The 23206-nt window shown below is 42.2% G+C and overlaps 1 protein-coding gene across 1 annotated transcript in view; it reads left to right on the top strand.

Moving 5' to 3' along the window:
* SPEF2 (sperm flagellar 2) overlaps positions 1-23206 on the top strand; it is a 134313-nt gene that overhangs the window by 6255 nt on the left and 104852 nt on the right. Inside the window, exons 2-8 of the mRNA XM_005872599.2 lie at positions 3290-3392; positions 5906-6158; positions 9060-9230; positions 11708-11848; positions 13241-13305; positions 18614-18800; positions 20210-20398. Of these exons, the coding sequence (XP_005872661.1) occupies positions 3290-3392; positions 5906-6158; positions 9060-9230; positions 11708-11848; positions 13241-13305; positions 18614-18800; positions 20210-20398 (1109 nt within the window). The remainder of the gene's footprint in view (positions 1-3289; positions 3393-5905; positions 6159-9059; positions 9231-11707; positions 11849-13240; positions 13306-18613; positions 18801-20209; positions 20399-23206) is intronic.

Genomic DNA, 23206 nt, shown 5'->3' with positions numbered 1-23206 from the left:
GATTGGAGGCACGGTTGAGTTGCTGCCGACCAGGCTTATCCTGATGTAAAGCAAATCAGAGCTCAGCATGAAGCCCCTCCCTGGCTCCCATGGGTTAGTTATTTCTCATAGTCTTTTTTTAAAATATATTTTAAAAAAGGGAGAGGGATAGAGAGTTAGAAACATCGATGAGAGAGTAACATCGATTCAGCTGCCTCCTGTATACCCTCCACCGGGGATGTGCCACAGCCCAGGTATATGCCCTTGACCGGAATTGAACCTGGGACCCTTCAGTCCGCAGGTCGCAGCTCTATCCATTGAGCCAAACCAGTTAGAGCTCTCGTATTCTTCACTGCTCCTTGTCCTAGAATCAACCCACCTCTTCTTTCCTGCAGGAAATGCCAATTGTTAGTGCAAATTAACTTATAGAGGGGGCTGTCAAGAAATTAGTCATGATATTCAGGAACACATACTGGGAGGGAAAGTATGACAAACCAAAGGGCGGAAATAAACTTTTCTTTGAGTTTGCTTTTTCCCTATTGTTTCTCTCTTCCCACCCCTCTCTCTGGCATCTTACCTGTCTCCTCATACTTTTTAATCTATATATTCCTAAAACATATATATATTAGGAATTCTTATATTATATATGTATATATATATGTGTGTGTATATATATATATATATATATATATGATAACTTTCTTTTCTTGTCTAATTCCTTGCATGTATTCTTCTTTTTTCTTTATTTTTTTCTACATATCTTTCCTTTGTTGCTTTTATTGGTCGCTATAGTTTTTCACTCTTCATCTCTTTTCGGTCTGGGTGGCACACAGTAAAATCTGCAGTGTCCTATGCATGCAAAACTGCACATAGATTTTTTTTGTAATTGTTTATTTGTAGTGAACTCCTTGACAATGAAATAATAAGTGTTTATTGTTCTCCTTTGACCTTTATACCCATAAATGCCTCTATTTTACCCATATCAGAATTGCATTATTAATACGACATGCCAATGCAAAGGAAGTGGGTTATGGTTTTATTTTCCTAGTGACCTTTTGGTAGCAGTTTGCTGCAGACTGTTTGCCTGCCACTTTGAGAGTGATGGAATCAGACACAGTTATCCCCCAGTTATTCATGAGCTAGACTTTAGTATTCAGTCAGCATGAACAACAGGCTCAGTGCAAAATCCAGAGGGAAGGAGAAGACGAATGAGACCCTCTGAATGCAACATAGCTCCTGAGGGCAAAGCTATGGTCTTTAGACTATCACCAGAAATCCATAGTCTGACAATGGCTCTTTGTCCAGTGGCTCTTCAGAAAACCAAGAGAAGAATGGGGATGGACTAGGGAAGAAAGAATGGAAACAAGCAGAGAGAAGGAAGCAACCAACAGAAGAGGGGCAAGGCACATCCGGAGTGGCCCAGATGGCACAGTGAGGGCAGTGGTGGCAGTTGAGACCAGGGCACAGCAGAGGTGGCCAGCAATGGGGGTCTTTGAGGAAAGGGGAAAGCAGCCATGACTTGGGAGGAGGAGGTGGTGGCACACCTCTGCCCTTTGGAGGTGGAGACAGCCATTTGGATTTCAGTTGCTTCAAACAACTACTACTGTATGATGCCAGAGACATGGCCAATAGATGCTAATGCTAGACAGTTCTGGAGCTTATCCTGAGTAAATGGAATCAATGGGAATCACTGACATCATTGTTTATCTATTTTATGATTACACTCGAGGCCCGGTGCACGAAATTGTGCATGGGCAGGGTCCCTAGGCCCGGCCAGCAATCAGGGCCCATCGGGGCCTTCCAGCTGCTGGTTGGGGCCTCCCTTCCCTGGCTGCTGGCTACTGGCCTGGGGCCTTCCTTCATTCTGCACCGCTCCCTGGTGGTCAGCGCACATCATAGCGAGTGATCGCTCTCTGTCGAATTCCTGCAGGGACAATTTGCATATTAGGCTTTTATATATATAGATGGTTCAACCTAAATATTGGAGTATTATTAAGAGTATAAAATATACAAAAATTAGGAAGACTTTGGGCAAAATTGTGGGCTAGTGTCATATATGCAAGAATCTTATTCCTGTGATAACGTGTAGTGTTCTGGATGAGGTCTCTGGGCTGTGGCCTTTATGTAACAACTGGCTTTGCCCCACTGCAACCTCACAACAAGCATCAGATCGACAAATTCAACATTTCTTCATATTCAATTTGCCACCTGATTATCAGTCAAATAGATAAAAGAGGACAATCTGGCACAAATGAGTTTATGATAACTACAATGACATATAATATTTTGACTGCTATTGCTTAAAAGACCCTTAAAGAAACATGTTGAAGATGTCTGCAGGATTTTGAAATCATTTGGGAGATGATGGCAGTGTCCTATGATAATATAATGTATGTATCAATTTTATACATCACCCTTGAATACCATGTAACCCTATATCCTTTACTTCATAAGAAAAATACAAGTGAACCCAAACTAAGGACATTTCTAAAGAAAGCAAATTCTGTTTAACACTTTAATTTTCTTTTTTCTGCACTTATCATGAGATGCCTCCTATCTGGCAGGCGTTGTACTAAGCGATTCTTATCCATTACCTCTAATCTTTAAAATAGGTCTCCAAGATAGGTGTAGATATGTCCTGTCTGTTCTAGAGATGAGAAACTCAGGAAGTGCACCGCTACTAAGGGGCAGAGTCAAGATGTCCACATCCGTGTCTCTGGCTCCAAAGCCTGCTTTCCTCTCTCCATCGTTACACAGAACAACTGGACCCGAGTCGCCTTCCGTAGCACCAAGGAGAAACTTGACTGTGTCCAGTTGGCTGAATTTAAGGAGGTGCAGATGGTTTTGTGAAATGTCCATTGTAAAAAGGTTAAAATTAAGTCTTCATTTTGTTTTAGAAAGTTATATTGCACCTCGCTTGGCCAGAATACTGTGCTATCACCATCCACAGGTTGTACTGATAACTAAGGAGCTGCAGCGTGATTTTATAAAAATATATGGGAGGTTTGTTTTTAAATATAAGGTGATGAATTTTACTGGTTGTGTTTTAATTTGGTCAGAAGTTGTCTTTCCTTTCAAAATTTCATATGTCACCGAGTATTCATATATGTTTATGCAGGAATTTTTAGAAGACATCTACCGTTAAACTTCAATCTTTTTATTTGCTTATTAAAATAATATTTCTAGAATTAATTTTATGGAATTTTGAGTTCAAATTAAATCATGGAGTTTCACTCTATAAATAAATAATTAAAATATATAGACTTTATGTGCAACATATTGATTTTTTAATCTCTATGCTTAAATTCAGGCCCCAAGTCCTTTGCAAAGGCATTTTCCAGTGGCTATCTCATTGGAGAAGTTCTACACAAATTTGAACTCCAGGATGACTTTTCAGAATTTTCCCAAAGCAAGTGAGTCAGATTATTTCTTACTTAAAAAAGGGGTCAATTCCTCTGGCATCTGCATGGTTTTAGCCTCCAACAGTAACTTTTAAGAATCATCAATCTCAAGATCCCTTTTAAAGCCTAAACCGAGCAAGAGCACCTTTGGTGTGGAGCTTGTCTCTTCCTCCTGCATTTGTAACGTGTGAAATTGCAATTTCTCCACCTCCTCATCGCTTGTTGATTGCCTGTCTTATCGTAGCCATCCGAGTGGCTTCGGGCAAACGTGTAATGACATGAACCCACCATTCCAGTGTCATACAGAGTCCTGCCCCTGACCCCCCCGTGCTGCCTGTGCATCTCACCCACCTCAACCCTGGGCAGCCACTGATCTTTTTACTGTCTCCATATTTTTGCCCTTTCTAGCATGTCCTCTACCTGGAATCATATAGTGTGCGGCCTTTTGAGATTGGCTTATTTCACTGAGTAATGTGTACTTAAGGTCCCCCGACAGCTTTTCATGGCTTGAGAGCCAATTTCTTCTAAGTGATGAATAACATCCCGCTGTCTTCCTGTCACGCAGTTTATGTATCCATTCACCTGCAGAAGGGCATCGTGGTTGCTTCCAAGCATTGGCAGTTATGAATAAAGCCTCTGTAAACACCCACAGGCGGGGTTTTGTGTGGACATACATTTTCAGTTCTTTTGAGTAGACACCAAGGAGTAAAATTGCTGGATTGTAAGGCTCTTGCTTATTTTTACATATTTTTGAGGAGCTTTAAATCTGACCTCTCAGACGGCTGCTGGGTTTTGCAGCTTTCTCTGTGGCAATGCTGCTGGGCTTCAAGGCTACCATGGAGCCGGGAAGATGGGAATGGAAATGGGCGAGTTAAAATGACAAAAAGTGTTTGGCTCAGCACAAAGAGCGTGGGCCTGGGGACTGAAGGGCCCCGGGTTTGATTCCAGACTAGGGCACGTATCTCGGTTGTAGGCTCACTCCCCTGCTCTGGTTGGGCTGTGTGTGAAGGGTGTCTCTCTCACATCAATGTTTCTCTCTCTGCCTCTCTCTCTCCCTTCCACTGTCTCTAAAAAAAAACAATGGAAAAATATCCTCAGGTGAGGATTAACACAAAAGAAAGAAATAAAATGACTGAAAGCTCTCATTGCTTACTGAGATTGGCTGTTGCTGCTGCTGCTGCAGCTGTTGTTTTTAAATCAGTGATGCTTGGATTGCTACAGGCCTTTGACTAATTTCCAGAATTATGAAAAAGTCGATGGATAGGGTTCGTGCCAGGTTTAGGGCTTGGCAACCTGAACACAGGGCAGCTTTCCCACCTCGCCCCACCTTTGGATGGGTGTGCGCCCTGCTCATCATCACAGGTAACAGCCTGCTTTTCCCACTACAGAGGACTCTCTTGCCCACTGAGAACCATCGCAATCCCCAAGATGGGAAGGAGACCCACTGCTCCTGACAAAGGAACACCCTCCATCTTTAGTTTGTGGAACAGCCCCCTTTTTTTCCAGGACAACCAGTCTTTTAAAGAAGGCAAGGGCCAGTAAATCCATGGGTATGACCTTCGTACTAGTGTATTTGGTGGGGAGAGAATCCTTCTTTGTTAAAATCTATTTGGGGGCAGCTGTCTAGGGCCAGAGCTCATGTTTTGGGGATTTTTGTCTAATAATTTTTAGTTGCTTTACACTAAAATGTGAACAATAAAGTAAGTATATGTTGCTAATAACTAAGTTATTTGCCTTGGAAAAATCTAAATCCTAACTCACCTAACACTGAAAGAATTCTCGGTTTTAGAATATTTTTAGTCCGTCTCAAAAGGTGGAAAATGAACAGATTACTTAAAAGGATGACAAATAAAGAGACACAGATACCCCGGAGAGGGCGGCTTCTACTTGCTCTGAAACATGTATTCCCTCACCGAGTGGCAAGAAGAGGAGATAGGAAATCCCTTGGCAAATTAGAACTGCAAATAGGGAGGGAGAAGACTTTTCCCAGAATTCAGTTCTTTTCCTTAGAGTCATGACTTACATCACATACTCTGTCTCCAGAGCAAAGATGTCCCAGTGGTTTCTCTGTGTTCAAAAACATCTGAGTTGACAGTGCAGTATTCAGGGCTATTTTCAGACTCTAGTAATAATATCATTTGAAGAAATGGACATTTAATTTGTTATTTTGACTTCTGAGTAGTGGTATTTTTCAAAACCATTGTTTCGTTTTTCCCTTAGGAGAAGGAATCTAGTTTTCTGGTTTTGTATTGACTTCTTATAACCATTCCAACATCTGTTTTAGCAGGAAAGTGTATAAAATGAATGAGTTTTAATTTAGCCATTGAAGAGAAATACTAGCAAATGCATAAATTTCAGGACAATAGGAGAGCTCAATGTGTTTGCATGACTGAATGGTTTTCGAGAGGAATGATATATTTAAAAGAACACAGCATACCTCAGACTATTGGACCACGATAGTATCTCTGATAGTTGTTTTTAACCCAATGCCCGTGTCTAAATATGTAAAACATTTTAATGCCTAGTGTTTCGAGTGCCAAGCTGAATAATTTTTCTCGCTTGGAGCCAACACTTCACCTCCTGGGTGTGCAGTTTGATCAGAAAGTGGCTAGCAACATTATCACGGAAAAGCCTGGTGCAGCAACGAAACTCTTATACCAGTTGTACACGGCTCTCCAGAAAAAGAAGAAGAGTGGACTGACTGGGGCGGAAATGCAAACCATGCAGCCCCTGATCACCATGCGACTTCAGAATATCAAAAGCGAGGCTTTCCGAGATGTAAGTACAGAAGGAAACGTGAGAAGCCCCAGTGGGTGTGCGTGTCCCTTACGCGGCCCTTATGTGCTTGGCTATAGTGGGTTTTTACTTCATACTAATAGTTTCAATGCATTTATCCATGTTTAATACCTCTCTCATGCTAGCCACATTTCCAATAGCTTATCAAATTCTGTTTGTTCCTAAGTCCCTGGGCTTTTATGCCTACTCCTCTCTCTCTGTCTAAGTGTAGCCATATTTGCTTATGAACCTACTGACGTGACTGGTGAGCTTCAGGCTTTGTCCCTAAATTCCACTTTCACCGGGTTCTTCTTTTGCTTACAAACCTTCTGTTTTACATATATCCTGTCTCCCAATTTAGACGGATAAGCAACAGCTTTCACTAAATGTTCTTAGTCTGTCTTGTAAACATTATTTCTTCATAGTCCTCAGTAGGAAGTCTCGCTTCTGCATTGATTGGCAGCCTGTCCTTGCGTGTCTATTCCTACTCTTTCCTTTTCTCAGCCAAGCTGACTCCTCTCATCTCTCCTTGTCCCCACACTTCTCTCCATCTACTCCGTCTCCTGTGCAGCCTTCCCAGGACACATGGGCCCTTCACGGGCACCTCCTTGGGGACAGGTAATTCTCACTCTCTGGTGTTAACCTTCTGTTCCTGATATCGCTGCTGACTTTCAATATTGCTTTGTCTTATGACCTCATAAGATATTCAGTCTTTCAGATTCAAGGGATATGCCTAGCACCATGCTTTCTTTCAACATTTCGACCACTCACTACACACGTTTTGATAAGTTGATAGAACTTCCTAGGTGGCAGTCACCTTCAGTTCCGGTGCTGTTTCCTTATGGTCAGTGAAATGCATTAACCCTTCCAGGTCTCCAGGATAATGGCGAGTGCTGCACTGATGCAATGCACTCCATGGAAATGGAAGTAACGAAAATTTTTAGCTTAATTATGTAGCAACAGTGACATCATAGATGTGAGGGACAGTTCTACTTTCAGCTATGTCTATGCTTAATGGACAGCCTTGTGAGCCTGGTAACAGAATGAAGTCAGGACCCATGAGAGCTAGAAATGAGATTAGGCTTAAAGCTGAATCACAGGATTGCATCTTGCGTTCTTCAGTTGCAAGCTGATTACCTTTGGGCCAGTCCCTAGAACAGTCTTAATTATCCCAACTGTAAAAACAATGATGATTATCTCTATCTACTTCAGAGTTAGGCTTTTTTTTTTTTAACTTCAAGAAGACAATACACAAGACATTGTAAAGTCCAAGATAAGCAGCAGTAACAAATTCTACAGAGCTGGGTAGATGAGGCCAGACTAGAGACCATTTGGTTTCATGTTGGCCCTGGGTGACCTACCAGAGTCAGCCAATCATCCATTGAACACTTATATGCTGGGCTCCTACTCTAAGCCAGGCACTTGCACAATGAACCCAAATCCTCTTAGAGCTTACATTTTAGGGGGAGAAAAATGTTTCAGTTTAGTGGTTAGATTGCAGTGAGTTGAGGAATAAATTGGAGATGAGAAAGAGGGAGCATAGACTATTCTTTCAAGAAACTTGAAGGTGAAGGAGAAAAGGAAATAAGAGCAATAGCTGTGGGAGAGAAGCTCGAGGGAAGCGTGAGACTTTGTTTATGGATAGAGATACTGGGACAACCTGCTGGTTGAGGTAACAGAAATCAGTGGCAGGAGATGCCTGGTGTGAGAAAGTAGTGGAAGGAGAGCCTCTGGGAGGAAAGAGGAGGAATGAGGCAGGGGTTCAGTTGAAGGAGTAGAGATGACACTCTTCAGTCCCAGATGGAGGAAGACACTGGTGTTTATTATGTAGTAATATCAAAATTCACTGAATTTTAATGAAGTGCCAAGCCCTGTTCCAGGTGCTTTCCATATATTGTCTTGCCTAATATTATTTCGCATCGGTCCTATGAGATAGGTATTTTTTCTCTCCCCACTTTGCAGATGGTGAAACTGAGATACGGAGGTTAGAAAACTTGCCCAGCTTTACAGAACAAGTAGCTAAAACTCAAACCTAAACGATCTGACTCTATGAATCACACACTTAACAGCAGGCTCTCTGTGATCTCCGTGGGTACTTCCTGGGTTGGGGGGAAAGTAAGAATGAAGTTGAAGACATAGATATGTGTTGAAGCGGAGAGGTAGGCTGATCAAGGATCTTACATTGTTGCTGTCCCTGTGGAGATGGAGGCCAGGCCATTTTTCATAGAGAAAAGGGCCGAAGGTGTGGAGGAGCTTAAAGTCAGCTCAAAGGTCCTCAAACATTCTTCTGAGTAAGTGGCAGGACCCACTGAGGCCATATTAGGAGGACCAATGTCATCTTTTTTTTTTTTTCAGTAAGTCTTCAGCTTCAAAGGAGATTACTTCTGAGTATAAAAGTTTTAGTTAAATACATGGTGCATGTTTCTGTGTCCCACTTTACAATCATCTTTAAAAGTTTATTTTCTTATAATATTGCATTCTCCAGTGGCCTGGAAGTTTTAATGTTTCCTCACTTGTTACTAGGAAGAGAGAGGCTCAAGTGATAGAAAGAACCTGACTTATATTATCTCTTACTTGTTGAAATTGGTTTTATAAAATTATTTTTATAAAAATATAGTTCCAATAATTTAAATACCATTTATTAAAAATTTAACTCAGGACAAAAATTTACTATACAACTATATATATCAGATTATTTTGTAAGAAAGAATTCGAGTCATATTTTTGTATTCTCTCCTTACATCAATTAAGGATGTGAGTCATTAGAATGGGGCTTATTTTAGCAACCAACAATAGTATCTTATAGAAATTTTATTTCAAAGACAAATTTTATGTGTGCTTATAACAACGATATACTCTTTATTCTCTAATAATGGCATCTTTTGAAATGCTTTCTTCATTTAGAGACTTAGAAACCTGATACCACGTCAAACTGATTTCAATCTGATGCGGGTTACTCACAAGTTTCAAGAAAAATACGTACACATGAAAGAAGATGTTGTCCGCATACAATCTGAGAAACTTGAAAAATTTCAAAAACTCAAGGAACAACAAAGATGTTTTAATATGGAAAAGGTTCTCTAGCACAATTTTAACAAAAATTCATGAGTGCATAGTATACTGTGTGATTGATGCCTGAAGTACACATTGCATAAGCATTAATGTAGCCCAAGTTGCATGCTGCTGAGGCACGATGCGACGCGTGCTCTGCCTGCTCCTACCTCTCTCTCCTTCACTTTCCCCTTGTCGCCATCTCCACTTCTGCTTACTGTCACCTCCACTCATAGCTAAGAAGCAAGAACTGCCATTCTCTGGAATGGTAGGACAACTTGATCCAGTGGTTCTCAACCTGTGGGTTGCGACCCCTTTGGGGGGTCGAACGACCCTTTCACAGGGGTCGCCTAAGACCATGGGAAAACACATATATAATTACATATTGTTTTTGTGATTAATCACTATGCTTTAATTATGTTCAATTTGTAACAATGAAAATACATCCTGCATATCAGATATTTACATTACAATTCATAACAGTAGCAAAATTACAGTTATGAAGTAGCAACGAAAATAATTTTATGGTTGGGGGTCACCACAACATGAGGAACTGTATTAAAGGGTCGCGGAATTAGGAAGGTTGAGAACCACTGCTTTATAAGCTATCTGGTAGAAATCAGTGAATCAGATGCATTAATGATGGGCGGGGGTGGGGGGGGGGTTCCTGGCTCCTCAGCGAAGGCTGTGGCCATTGTCACCACAGAGGGAGACAGAGTGGACATTTCTTCTCTCCTCTCCCTCCTTTGCAACCCCTTGGTCTTCCTACCCTCCCCCATCTCTCTCTTCCTGGCAATGTGGCTTGCTTCCTCCCAGCCCCCTTAAACCTCTCAGCATCTTCCTGGCCCTTCAGGCTTTGACTGACTCCCTGCTGCTTCTCCTGTTTCTCTGAAAGTCTTTTGTGATCTCCTCTGACATGACGGACTTGCGAGGACAAGAGTGTGTGGAGTCATCACAGACTTTGCAGAGAATTGCAGGGGGCTGTGTGTATGGAATGTGTAACCCGCAGGCAAAAGAATTAGAGTTCTCACTGCACTGTAACCCACTTTATATAAATTCATATATTTAGAATGATAAGAAGTTAACATATCCTGAATGTAGCCAGCTCCTCATGAGGAGGGAGGGAAAGATGAGAGACAAACTCTGGAAAGTCTTAGGATCACATTACTTGCCACAGACTGGAAAAGGGGGTGGGCTTCCCTGGGCATTTCGTGGTGAGGAGACAGGCACTCTGAGTGTTAAGGCTGGGACGGGCGCTGGGACTCCAGGTGGAACCAGCCTGCCCAGCCTTGATGTGCCCAGGCTCCTGCAGAAAGTCTCCGAAGAAAGTTGGGAAAAACAAAGTATGATACCATTAGATATCCTGAAATAAACAGTTAAAATGATAAGAAGCAAATAGGACCAAACGGAGAGCCTAGCTCTTCCTGGTTTTCTTAAGATAAAGGATAAACATATTGCAGTTAAGTAACAATTTGCATTTTAGAAAAGGAACTGAAGAAAATTTTAGAATTATTTTATTTCTGACTTGTTTCTTATTGACATTTCTTACCTTTAGATGTAGGTACTAATGATCTCATTCGTTTTAATACATTGCCTTAGTAGTAAAGTCATGATTAGTTTCGCGTTACCTCCTAAATCATTTATTTGTAAAATATTTTACCTAATGTTTTTTTTTTAAATTATGCCCTTCTGCTTATGTCTTCTTAAAATAATTATTGCCTACATAGAGAAGAGATGATTTCGTAATCATCTTACATGACTTAGTGACATTGCATGAATTCAGTATTTTATGAATTCAGTGTTTCAGTGTGACTGAGTTTGGGGGAAGTTTGTCATTTCTATCGAGTGCCCAGGAGTCCTCCTAGAGACCTTCTCCTAGACCAGTGATGGCGAACCTATGACACGCGAACTCATTTTTTTTGGTTGATTTTTCTTTGTTAAATGGCATTTAAATATATAAAATAAATATCAAAAATATAAGTCTTTGTTTCACTATGGTTGCAAATATCAAAAAATTTCTATATGTGACACGGCACCAGAGTTAAGTTAGGGTTTTTCAAAATGCTGACACGCCGAGCTCAAAAGGTTCGCCATCACTGTCCTAGACTGAGCTTCCTCTTCAGATCATCTTCAGACAGAACGTTCTCTTCCCACTATCGGGCAGGTCATGAAGGTGGAACTGGGAAAGGATCGTACTCGTGTTTGTGTGTGGGAAACCTTTACATTCCTTTTTGCATCAGCACCCAGAATGAAAATACACACAATTGACTGGTATAAGTTGGGGACCCCAAAACTGTGTTTTAATATCATACTTTCCAAACTAAGTCATGTTGACACCTGCTTTGTAACATCATACAGTTGTGACCCCCAGTCCATTGGTTAGTTGATGAGTTCTGAAAACTTCAATGGGGAAATTGTGTGTGTATGTTCCTATGAATGTGTGACATTGCCTATTAGTCTGATGAACTGAATGACTAAACTAATGTCTATGGGATATTCAGCAACGCTTGAGCAGAAGACGACAAAATGAAATAATGGCCAAAATCCAAGCGGCTATCATACAGATTCCAAAACCTACATCAAACCGTACTCTGAAAGCAATTGAGGCCCAAAAGATGATGAAAAAGAAAAGAGAGGCAGAGGTAGGTGATAGTCCTTTAATCCTGGGTTGTGTTCATCTTAATAAAGGAATGATCGTCCCCTAAAACATATAGAGAGATTTCCCAAAACTGCTTACTTTCTGTACAAATTATCTCTGGCATGTCCCTTCTCATGAAAACGCTTCCACGGTACGCACATTCAGTCCATTTCATATTGTTATTTGTTCAGAAACAGAAAATGCAGCTCTGGGCCAGAGGTGACAGACTCTGGTTAAGTGACAGCACCTGTGTGAGTGCCCGTGCTGAGGGTTCTGTGATCACTAACGAACTGGGCCAGAACGGGTGCTGTCAGCATGACTCCCGTGGGTGCCACAGGGGCCAGCTGAGGCGCACATACCGTGCCTGTGCTATTCCTCCCTAATGTGTTCACTCAGCTGCTCCTTGCCAGGCTGCACTATTTTTCTATGAATCCTAGACATGTTGAGTGATTTGCTTGTTTTCAGTATATTTAAGTTTAAGTTACCTACACAAGTGAGTTTTTGCTAGCGATCCTTGCCAAAGGATACCATCTGATTCTGTTCTGTGGGGGAATGATAGTATATTTTGATACAAATTCCTGTAGTTTGCATACCACTACAATAATGACCCAAGAAGAAGATTAACAGCTACCATTTATTGAGCATCTGCTATATGTCAAGCTATGGATTGGACACTTGACACGATCTTTAATTTATACATAATTCTCTGGGTAGGCTATTCTTTTCCCCATTTTGTAGATAAGGAAACTGAAACTCAGAGAGCTGGCATGTTCTACTCAAGCTCACAATGCTGGCAAAGCAGAGTTGGCAGGGCCACATTTATTTTTTTAATTAAAAAATCCTGTGTGTGGATTCTAAGAAATATTACCCACAGATGTTTTCTTCTGGCCCCATTTTAGTAAAGTACGTAATTCTTATATTTCCTAGAGTTGATTAAATTTTATTAATAAATGTAGTAGACAGAAGATGAACTAATAGAGAGCAAATTAATAGTGTAAATGAGGCTGCATGAGACAGTGATTTTTAAAGAAATATTTATATCCAAAATTGCATATCCTCATTTATAAGAATTGCAATTAAAAATCTCAACTATAACTTAATAAATGTTTTTAAATTTAAAAATAATTGTGTCCTAACTCTTACTAAATTCAGAGCTGAAATGTGAACTAGATGATTCAGGTTAAGCAATTTTCATATTTTTTAGGTATATTTAGTCCAGAGTAGAAGTAACAGATCAGAATTCTAGAAATTTGCTGGAGTGTGGCTTTTCCAATCTCACTTCCTAATTAGCTTGAGTTAGTAGTGCATGTTACCTTGTAAATTTGAATAAATAGGGTATGTGGCAGTTTTCAATGATTTTTAAAGGCAGAAAACTGATAATGAATTTTTTTTAAAGGATGTGGCCAATGAGATTAAGGAGTTTGAAGCATTACTAAAAAAGGATCTCCAAGCAAAAGAAAGGTGAGATATGAACTATTTTAATAATCACAAAGCTACATTCTTTTTAAGCTGTAGGTTTTGAATATTTGGAATAGTGTACCTGGAATAGCTGTTCCGAAGACCTTTTCACTCTGTAGATGCTTCATTATGACAGTACACGAAAGCATATAAATGACTTAAAGTTCAGATTAATGGTTCATTAACAACTTTTGTAAAGTTCAAGAGGGGAAATGGCTATTATAATGCGAAGTTCAATTATTTTTCTTTTCTCTGCTTAACATTTTTTAAACTAAAATTGTTTCAAGTTTAAGTTTGTCACAGCAAAACCTTTATTAGACGCTAGTTGGTTTCTTATGTGGCCTCCTCAGCATTTAACACAGGGATTCAATAAAGAGTTGTTGAATCAGTTTGTTGACCAAATGTCACTAAGTCAGTTTGGTGACTTTATTGAAAAAGTGCCTGGTTAATGGGCTTCATTTGTCCAAAGATAAAGATCTCCTATTGGGGGGGTCATTGACTCACTATAATCAATTAAGGACTATGTATAATATAGGAGCAGCTTGAGGTGTTTTTCTTTTTTTTATGTAAACTATCAAACTCTACTCAATCTATAGAATTTAAATTTATAGACTGAAATAAATCTTTGTCAAAGAAGAAAGGCACAAATTATATACTTCAGTTCCATATTAATATTTCTGAGGGAAGGAAACAGTGTCAAATGAGGAGGAATAAGAAAAAGCTAGGAAAAAGTGGTGCGGAAGTCAGATGTGGCAGGAAAGTAAAGCCGGATGAAGAATGCATGCAGTACTTCCCCTCCCACCCTCTGCAGAAACTCCCGATGCCCAGCCATGGTTCCCACTCCCGTTTTCCAGTGCTGCCCCGACTCCATGAGAAAACACAATCCATGCCCACACACCCAGGTGGCCGCCGCCTGAACCCACCACATCCACCTGACTCGCCCATGAAACCGCTGGATTTCCCCCAACTCTTTCACTCACCTCACCAGCCACACACTCTGGAGCGATAAACACATGACATCCACCAGCAGGGCCATCTTGGAATATTTCGTTACTTTCTGGTGGATGGTGGTCTCTGTGGCCCCAGGGCCAGCTCCTTTCCTAGGACACCACACAAGTTAGCAACCAGAGGGGACACCAAGCACAGCAGCATCTCCCATTCCCTGCCCCAGCATCCATTCCAATTGATTCGTGACCTTGCCCTGTCGGTTAGATGATTCAAAGATCATCCCTGCACAGCATGGCCGCAGGCACGCACCCTGCTTTCTGTGGCCTTTGCTGACTGGACCTGAGCCTCGGTCTCTCTACCAGTTAGCTTTGGAAACCACCAGACAAGAGTGGGTTGAAGTAGATGGATGTTTACTTCGTTCGTGTGTCACAGAAATCAGAGCGTAAGCATCCAAGGTGTGTGTTGCAGCTCCAAGGTCCTCAAGGACTGAGCTCCTCTGTGCCTTTTGCTCCACGTCCCCTTGTGTGGTTTGCATCCTCACCGTCACATGCACAGATGGCTGCTGGAGCTCCGGCCACTTGGCCCATGTTCCAGTGTCAGGAAGGAAGACAGGCCAAAGTAGCTATCTCCAGTCTTAAATGGCTCCTTTTACGAGCCTTCCCAGAAGGCCCATATAACATTTCTGCTCACATCTTATTGGCTGGAACTCAGTCACACTGTCCTACGCAGCAGAATGGGAGGCTGGGAAGTGTAGTTTTTGGCTAGGGACATTGTTTTTTTCTGAATAAAAGTTGGGCTCGGTTTGGAGGGGAAAAGGAGGGACATAGCAGTGTCTGTCAGAAGTCCTCTCTCTGTAGGAGTCCCCTCTTCATCTTGCTAGAGATTTCCCCCTGGGCACCATGAATATGCAACTTCCCTTCTCAGAAAGGCAGGATAGGGCCCGGACAGCAAGAGTCCCTGGACCAATCCCCCCTCGCCGTGACCAGCCTCATCAGAGACTGAACGTCCCTTCCACGTGCTGCACAAAGAGCATTTTCTCTGATGGCCCTAAAGTGGAAAATGTTGGGAAGCCCTGGGCTAGAGCAAACCTTGAAAGAAAACCAAGGCTATGGTACAGCATGGTCCTTCAGAAGCCTCTTTTGCAATCGCTACTTTTTTTTGAGACATTCTTAATTCTTAGCTTAGACTCTAGCATGTTCTGGGCTCATTGTGAAACCATACCAGTTGATGCCCAAAAGCACTGCAATCCTCTCCCAGCCAGCTCCCGACAGTTCCTCGGGGATGTCACCTCACAGTGCCCCTTGCTCCCCTCGTGGGAGAATAAAAGGTCTCAATGGGAGCAACACAAGGGTTCCCATGGCTACTTTTCCCTCACATGTACGTCTTTACTTTTTAAGACAAAGAACAAATGTGACCTGCTATTTGCTTCTGTAGCTGAGGTTGCTGGCTGCTCCAACATGACATTTGGGTTCACACATTTCCCGTCGGTTCTTCCTAACAAGCTGTTTTTAATATTTACAAATTTGGCCAAGTTTCCTAGTACTAATAATTCACACATATCCTAACTCTATGGAAGCCTGGCAAGCAGATAAAAAGAAAACATAATTATTGCCCTCAAAAAACCCATATCTAGTAAAATGAATATTCATTCAAGGAAGTATCATGTAGCTTTGTTCAGACCTTTATTGTAATAAGACAACAGATGGATGGGTGGATGAATGAACTGACTGATAAATAAAGGAGGAAAAGTATATATGCTATGTTATTGGTAGCATAAATACATTGTCAAAAGAGCCATTCATCCATGCTCAATCTAGGAAAAAAATATTTTAAACAACACATTTATATAAAAATATGGTAAGAATTTTGATGAATGATCTAAAAATGTTATGTTACATAATTTTCATAAATACTTAATTGTACTAAATCTTGATATATAGATTGGGATAAACTTTGTCTTCATTACTGAGACTTTGACAGCTACTCAATTTCTGCTCAGCAACTCTCAGTGACAGAATGAACTGAAGGCTGAGCCCCTGCTGATACAATAACCAGAAATTTAGTGTGTAATTTTAAAGATTATATCACACGTGTATTATACTTCTTAGCATATCATTTGAAATTTAGCAAACATCAGCTGCATGGCAGGCATACAAGGCCTAAGTACGGAGAGGTGTAAAATTGGATACTTTTCTTATGTGCTTTTCTTATGTGCTCAGAGTTCAGCAGGGAGCAGCAAACCTAGAAGCTGAGCCCCTGCTGATACAATAACCAGAAATTTAGTGTGTAATTTTAAAGATTATATCACACGTGTATTATACTTCTTAGCATATCATTTGAAATTTAGCAAACATCAGCTGCATGGCAGGCATACAAGGCCTAAGTACGGAGAGGTGGAAAATTGGATACTTTTCTTATGTGCTTTTCTTATGTGCTCAGAGTTCAGCAGGGAGCAGCAAACCTAGAAATAATGAACTATAATATCATGTGATCTGTACTCTAACATGCAGTTATTGCCTCATTGAACATGCATTAACTGTGCTTTTGCAAGAGTACCTTTCTCTGTATGAGAATTGATGACCATTTAGTTCCTACACACAATGATAATGTATCCTGTCTTTTAAACAAAATTATAAGTTATATTTTAAAACAAATACACTAACATTATATAATATTAATAACCATAATTATTCCTAATATTAAAATTCATGATTTCTTGGCAAGCCATATTATGATATATCTTATACCATTGTCTTACACTGTTTATTTTTCATTTATTTTATTTATTTTTTTATGAGAGAACTAGAGGCCCGATGCACAAAATTTGTGCAAGAGTAGGTCTTCCTTCCCTTGGCTGCCAGCACTGGCTTCCCTCTGGCAACCAGGACCCGGGCTTCCCTCCGGCCACAGGCAGGCACCTGGGACCCAAGCTTCCCTCCAGCTGCTGGCAGGCACCTGCGACCTGGGCTTTCCACACAGCCCTGGCTTTGTTCGTCCAGTCTAATTAGCATATTATGCTTTTATTATTATAGATGGCTTTGTTCTTTTTTAAAAAATATATTTTTATTGATTTCAGAGAGGAAGGTAGAGGGAGAGAGAGATAGAAGCATCAATGATGAGAGAGAATCATTGATTGGCTGCCTCCTGTACACCCGACACTGGGGATCAAGCCCACAATCCAGGCATGTGGGACCCAAGCTTCCCTCCAGCTGCTGGCAGGCACCTGCGACCTGGGCTTTCCACACAGCCCTGGCTTTGTTCGTCCAGTCTAATTAGCATATTATGCTTTTATTATTATAGATGGCTTTGTTCTTTTTAAAAAAATATATTTTTATTGATTTCAGAGAGGAAGGTAGAGGGAGAGAGAGATAGAAACATCAATGATGAGAGAGAATCATTGATTGGCTGCCTCCTGTACACCCGACCCTGGGGATCAAGCCCACAATCCAGGCATGTGCCTTGGCCAGAATCAAACCCGGGACCCTTCAGTCTGCAGGCCTACTCACTGAACCAAACCGGCTAGGGCCATTGTTTATTTTTTAAAGAGGTATGACGATAGGAATTGGTTATTTGATCCTTAGAGACATAACAATACATCTTCTAATGATAAATTTTGGAAGAACCTAGCAGTTCTCTTCTAAGACACCATCTGAGTGTGTGTGTTTTGTGTTGGTGAGACCAGGTCTCCTTGAGCCTTTAATTGTGGGCATGAGGTAGGACAAATCCCCGAGTAGGTCTCTTCATCTTGGGTCTCTAGGACTTGGGCAAGAAGCTAGGTCAGACCTGTGCCTGTGAGTGTGGCATGACGAGCAAGTCAACATTCAACTGCTGAGCTTCCGGCAGGAGCTGGGCCACTGCCCTCAACAGTCCGATAGTTGGGAGGTCCTAGAGCAGCTTGCACGTGCATAGGTGAGAGAGAGTGGCAGTGGACAGAACCACCCTGGGAGTACTCTGTGTCCTGGCATTAGTATGCCCGTGACTCCCCTAACACTTGGGTTACCAATATTATGCTACTATTGACTCAAAACAGGGGAAGCAAGAGGCCTAAAGCCAGGAGGAAGAAGAGGGAGAGAAATCCAGAGTGTCTGGGTAGAGGGAAAATCGTGAGAAGTGAAAGAACAAGGAGTTGATGGGCCTAGAGAAAAGGCCCCCAGAGCTCGAGTCCAGAAAAGGGGGGAGGCAAAGCGGAACCTGTTGACCACACTGAAGTGTCACACTGAAGTTCTAGTGTTCACTTTCATGCTTATAATGACAAATTAGCAGAGGGCTCCGAGGACCCTTCTCCTGAGTTCTTCCATGCTCACAAGTAGTGGCCCGTGATCATATTATGTTTTGAATCTAAAATAAAAACTATTGTCCTCAGTACACCCAAGCCTTCTTTAGATACAGCAGCCCAGACAACTGCCGATTTGTTAAGCACTTACTCGGATGACGACTACATTAAAAAAATCCAAAAGCGCCTCAAAGAAGACGCGTTTGCACGAGAGCAAAGGGAGAAAAGACGCCGGAGACTGTTAATGGACCAGTTGATAGCCCACGAAGCACAAGAGGTTAGATATTTGGATGCTGGTTAAATGATACTGTTGGAAATGTCACAAAATGCAGTCTTTCATATGCACATTATGCGTATCTTATGTATCATCTGCCACTCTGCCTCAGATATCAATGGGACATCATAACATCACTTTGTGCTAAAAGGTTATTTCTCACTTCAGATTCACATTTACCTACATTTTTACATAATTCCCCGGTTCAAGTTGTGGCATTTGCCGCAGTATTGTTGTTATTTGTATCTTGATTCTGAAAAGGTACGCAGTATTCCTCTCATAATCACATAGTGGGAGAGATGGTGTGAAACTGTGTCACTAATGATGTCAAATTTGTTTCTTAAATAATTGGGTTATTGAGTGTTAAATGGGCAACGCCAATTCTCAGGTATTCTTTTGAGTTTTCCCCCTTGAGGACTTGAATTACCTCACCCTTCCACATGATGTCCCTGTTTAGACAAGTGAGAGAGCTCGAAGGGGCTTTGGAGATCACCTTTCACCTAAACCCCTCATTTTACTTGTCCAGAAAGAGACCCCGAAAATCCGAGTTACTTGCCTAGGACACACAGCGGTGCATTGGCCAGGGCCTCTGAATCCCAGTTCCATGCTCTGTCCACTGTTCACTTACTGCTTCTTCCCCTTTAATTCTCTGAAAGAGAACCAAGAGAATGCATCTGGTTTGTCTTCCAGATTGCAACCATTACAATCTTCTAGGATAAGCTGTAGGTCCTTTCTCCTTAGCCTCTTCCCTGGTCTTCCCGTTCTATTCGGTTTTTGCTTTTCCTCACTCAATAGGTGTTGAGATGCCCCCTCAGGGAACTAATCAGATCCACCATCTGCAGCCAGATAGCGCCTCTATTTGTTTTTACAACTAGCATTTCTGTTAAGAGTACCTACAGCACAATTCCACGTTTCTGCAAACATACTCAAAATTGAGAATCAGATCCCTTGCTTATAAAACCTTGAAAACAATCACCTGATTTATTCAGATAGCGCCTCTATTTGTTTTTACAACTAGCATTTCCGTTAAGAGTACCTACAGCACAATTCCACATTTCTGCAAACATACTCAAAATTGAGAATCTGATCCCTTGTTTATAAAACCTTGAAAACAATCACCTGATTTATTTATTTTTCAAATTTTAAATGAGGCAATAATTTATTTAAATAATAGGGAGCTATACTAGTAAATCCGTAATGCTTCTTCTAGATACCCAAAGTATGCAACCTTTGTTGGAAATTTTTTATTTTTATGACTTGATGTTTGCCATGTTCAAATTTAAACCAAACGGCGGAAAGTGATGCAGATGAATGCTATACCTTTTCCACGCTGTTTACAGTCAGGGTCTTAGCCCAGTGGGAAACTAGGACATGACCTTGACAGTGATTGGCTCCCCCAATGGTCTTCTCAGGAGGCTTACCGGGAGGAGCAGCTGATCAACCGGCTCATGCGGCAGTCCCAGCAGGAGCGCAGGATCGCCGTGCAGCTCATGCACGTCCGCCACGAGAAGGAAGTCTTATGGCAAAACAGAATTTTCCGAGAAAAACAATATGAGGAGAGGCGCCTTAAAGATTTCCAGGATGCTCTCGATCGAGAAGCGGTAAACAATATCTCCCTTAAAAATCTTTCTGAGGTTACTTTTGCTTCTTCCTACCTATCAAGGTGAACAAAGCTGTAGGTATGTGGCTGCCAATCAATGATCTCTCTCCATTATCTCCCCCCTTTTATTTTTGTACAACCACAGTGAAAACGCACACAGCATCTCCATCCTTCACCCTTCCCCTTTAGTCTTGATTCTGCAGATCTTACCGCTCTCCACAGTCCTATGGCTGCGTGGACACTGACCTCCGTGTCTTCTTCAAGAGCAGAATTGTCTGGATAATAGTTTCATTCCTCCTTTTCTGACAAGAGTGAAGCTGAACGGATTGAGTACATTTGCTTACCCTGGAAATGATGTGTTTAGCTAATCTTTCCAGGTGCCTGTTTGTAGAGTACATTTGCCTCACAAGCCCAGTTAATCAGGGGCAGGATAGTAATGTGGCTGTAGCAGCGCTGGTCTCCCTGGGCTGAGAAGCGTCCCCTCTCCTCACCTGGGATGGAACAGACTGCGGAAGGTTGGGCCACTGAGGCCCGCTGCAGCATCAGAGACAGGGACCTAACAATCACATCCCTTCCTCCACGGGATTGCCTTTCCTGACGCTGAGGTAGCTGCTCCCGGAAGCCCCTCCCTTTGAGATGGCTAGTTCCACAGCTTGAATTTATCCCCTCCTCCATCAACAGTGGCTAGTGCATAAGGAGGAATGAAATAAAGAAGAATTGAATTTTTCAAGGGAACACTATCACCTTTTCTTTCCGGTAATATCCACTAAAAACACAAAACATCCTTTGCTTTCTACAGCAGTATCCTTCCCCTTTGTGAAGGCACAGGAAGTTTTTAAAATTAGTTTTTAACTGTTCTTGTAATTTTGCTGTTATTTACGGTGGGAGAATTCGATAAGTACCTTTAAATTTATTAAAAACGTTAAAGTTTGTTCATGGTGCTCATGAGCTGTTGGTAGTGCTTCATACTATTACTGTGAATGGGATGGACTCGCGATTTCCTGGCCAATCCTGTTGAGCACAGCTGAGAGCACTCCTGGCTTTCCTCCTGTTTCTTTGGCCGCTTAGCCTCTGCTCTCGTGTAGGACATTCTCCTGGAATAGCAAAGCATTCACGGGGTCCTTAAAGCCGAGTCCTGCCCCCCACTCCCCCTTCTCTCCTCTGTTGCTTCCTCAGACAGTCTCTTCCACAGCCACGGGGTGTAATTACTGCAACAGACATGGGACTCACGCATCTATGTCTCCGGCCTCTGACATGTGCATCCATGTGTCCAGCTGCGTCCCTGACCTCTCTCTTCATATATCTCACATCCACATCACACGTTAAAGTCAAATTTATGACCCATGTCTCTAAACTGGTCTTTTTTAAGGTTCCATATTCCAACCAAACCTCAGGCCCACTTGAAGTCTGATTAATCCTCACTCCTCCATATCCCAAACATCACTTAGTCCTGCTGATTGCAGGGACTAAATAAAAATCTCTTCAGTTTGCCCGTCTCCCTCCATGCCAGCACCACCACCCCAGCTCCTCCTGCTGCCAGCTCTCCTTCCTCTACGTTTGGTGGCTATGCATTGGCAACCACAGCTGGCGTGTGCAAGATCATAACATTATTTAGTCTTTCAAATCGACCTCAGCTAAACTCCAACAGCTCACCACTGCCCACAGGGGTGTACAGTGGCCAGGTCACGGGGTCAAGTCATCAGGGAAACGTGTCGGCCACTGGGCACAAGCCCAGCCTGTTGCCATTGAGACTCAGCTACGCCAGCCCATACGTTGCCATCAGCACACAGGTCTCTGAGGAGGCCGTGCCGGCCTCTGTGGGCCCCTCACATGTTCCCCTCGGAGGCTTTGCTGCTCCCCAGGAGCTGCAGGGGAGTGGGGTACACCCTTTCTCTTTCTCCGTGTTCTCAGCACCTTTCCCTCTGTCCTCTCTGAGTAATTCAGACTCACTTGCCTTTGGATGTAGCTTTAAAGCCAGTAGGAGCCTGTATCAGTTTCATCTTTTCCATCTGCAGAAATTCCCTAATGCAGGACTTAACGAGACTTCGGATAACTTGTTAGAAATGAAGAAAGGAGAAAATTAGATTGAACTTATACAAATTGTCTGTCCTGTTCTCATCCCCTCCCACACTGCTCTCTGCGCTGCAGCCAGGGGAATACTGGTAACTCGGATGTGACCACAGCTGTGACTCACACTAAAGAGCAAGCACCCAGCCCTGGCTTCCTGCCCACCACATCCCTGCTCTGACCTGTCCCCTCCGTCCCCTGGACTCCGACCACACTGGTCTCTCGGACCCTGAAGAAGCCACTTCTCTCTCTGTACCTGCTTCCCACCTGCCTTTCCCCAGCTAGCGGTCATCTCCACCTGCCTTTCCCCAGCTAGCGGTCATCTTGCAGAGCCCCTCACATGGCGTGTCCGGGTCAGGCTGCTGCATGGACCCTCACACCCACGTCTCTCCCTAGTGAAGCGTATAGTGCATAATTGTCAGTGGATTCGTGTGACTTTTTGTCTGTATCTCCCATGGATGAGAGTTCCGTGAGGACAGGGACCATGTGTGCCTCTGTTAATACTATTGCCCCAGGACTTAAGCCAATGTCTGGTAAAATGAGAGAGAGAGAGACCTGGAGTTGTGCACATTATTTAGGAGTTTTTGTCTGTTTTTTAATTTTAGATTGCTTTTGCTAATCTCTTTAAGACAATTGGGTGTCTATTAAGACAGTTTCTGATTTTTTTTTAAAATATATTTTATTGATTTTTTACAGAGAGGAAGGGAGAGAGACAGAGAGTTAGAAACATTGATGAGAGAGA

Source organism: Myotis brandtii, unplaced genomic scaffold, assembly GCF_000412655.1.
Source record: "Myotis brandtii unplaced genomic scaffold, ASM41265v1 scaffold384, whole genome shotgun sequence".
Taxonomy (NCBI): Eukaryota; Metazoa; Chordata; class Mammalia; order Chiroptera; family Vespertilionidae; genus Myotis; species Myotis brandtii.
This window is presented reverse-complemented; position numbering and strand designations above follow the sequence as displayed.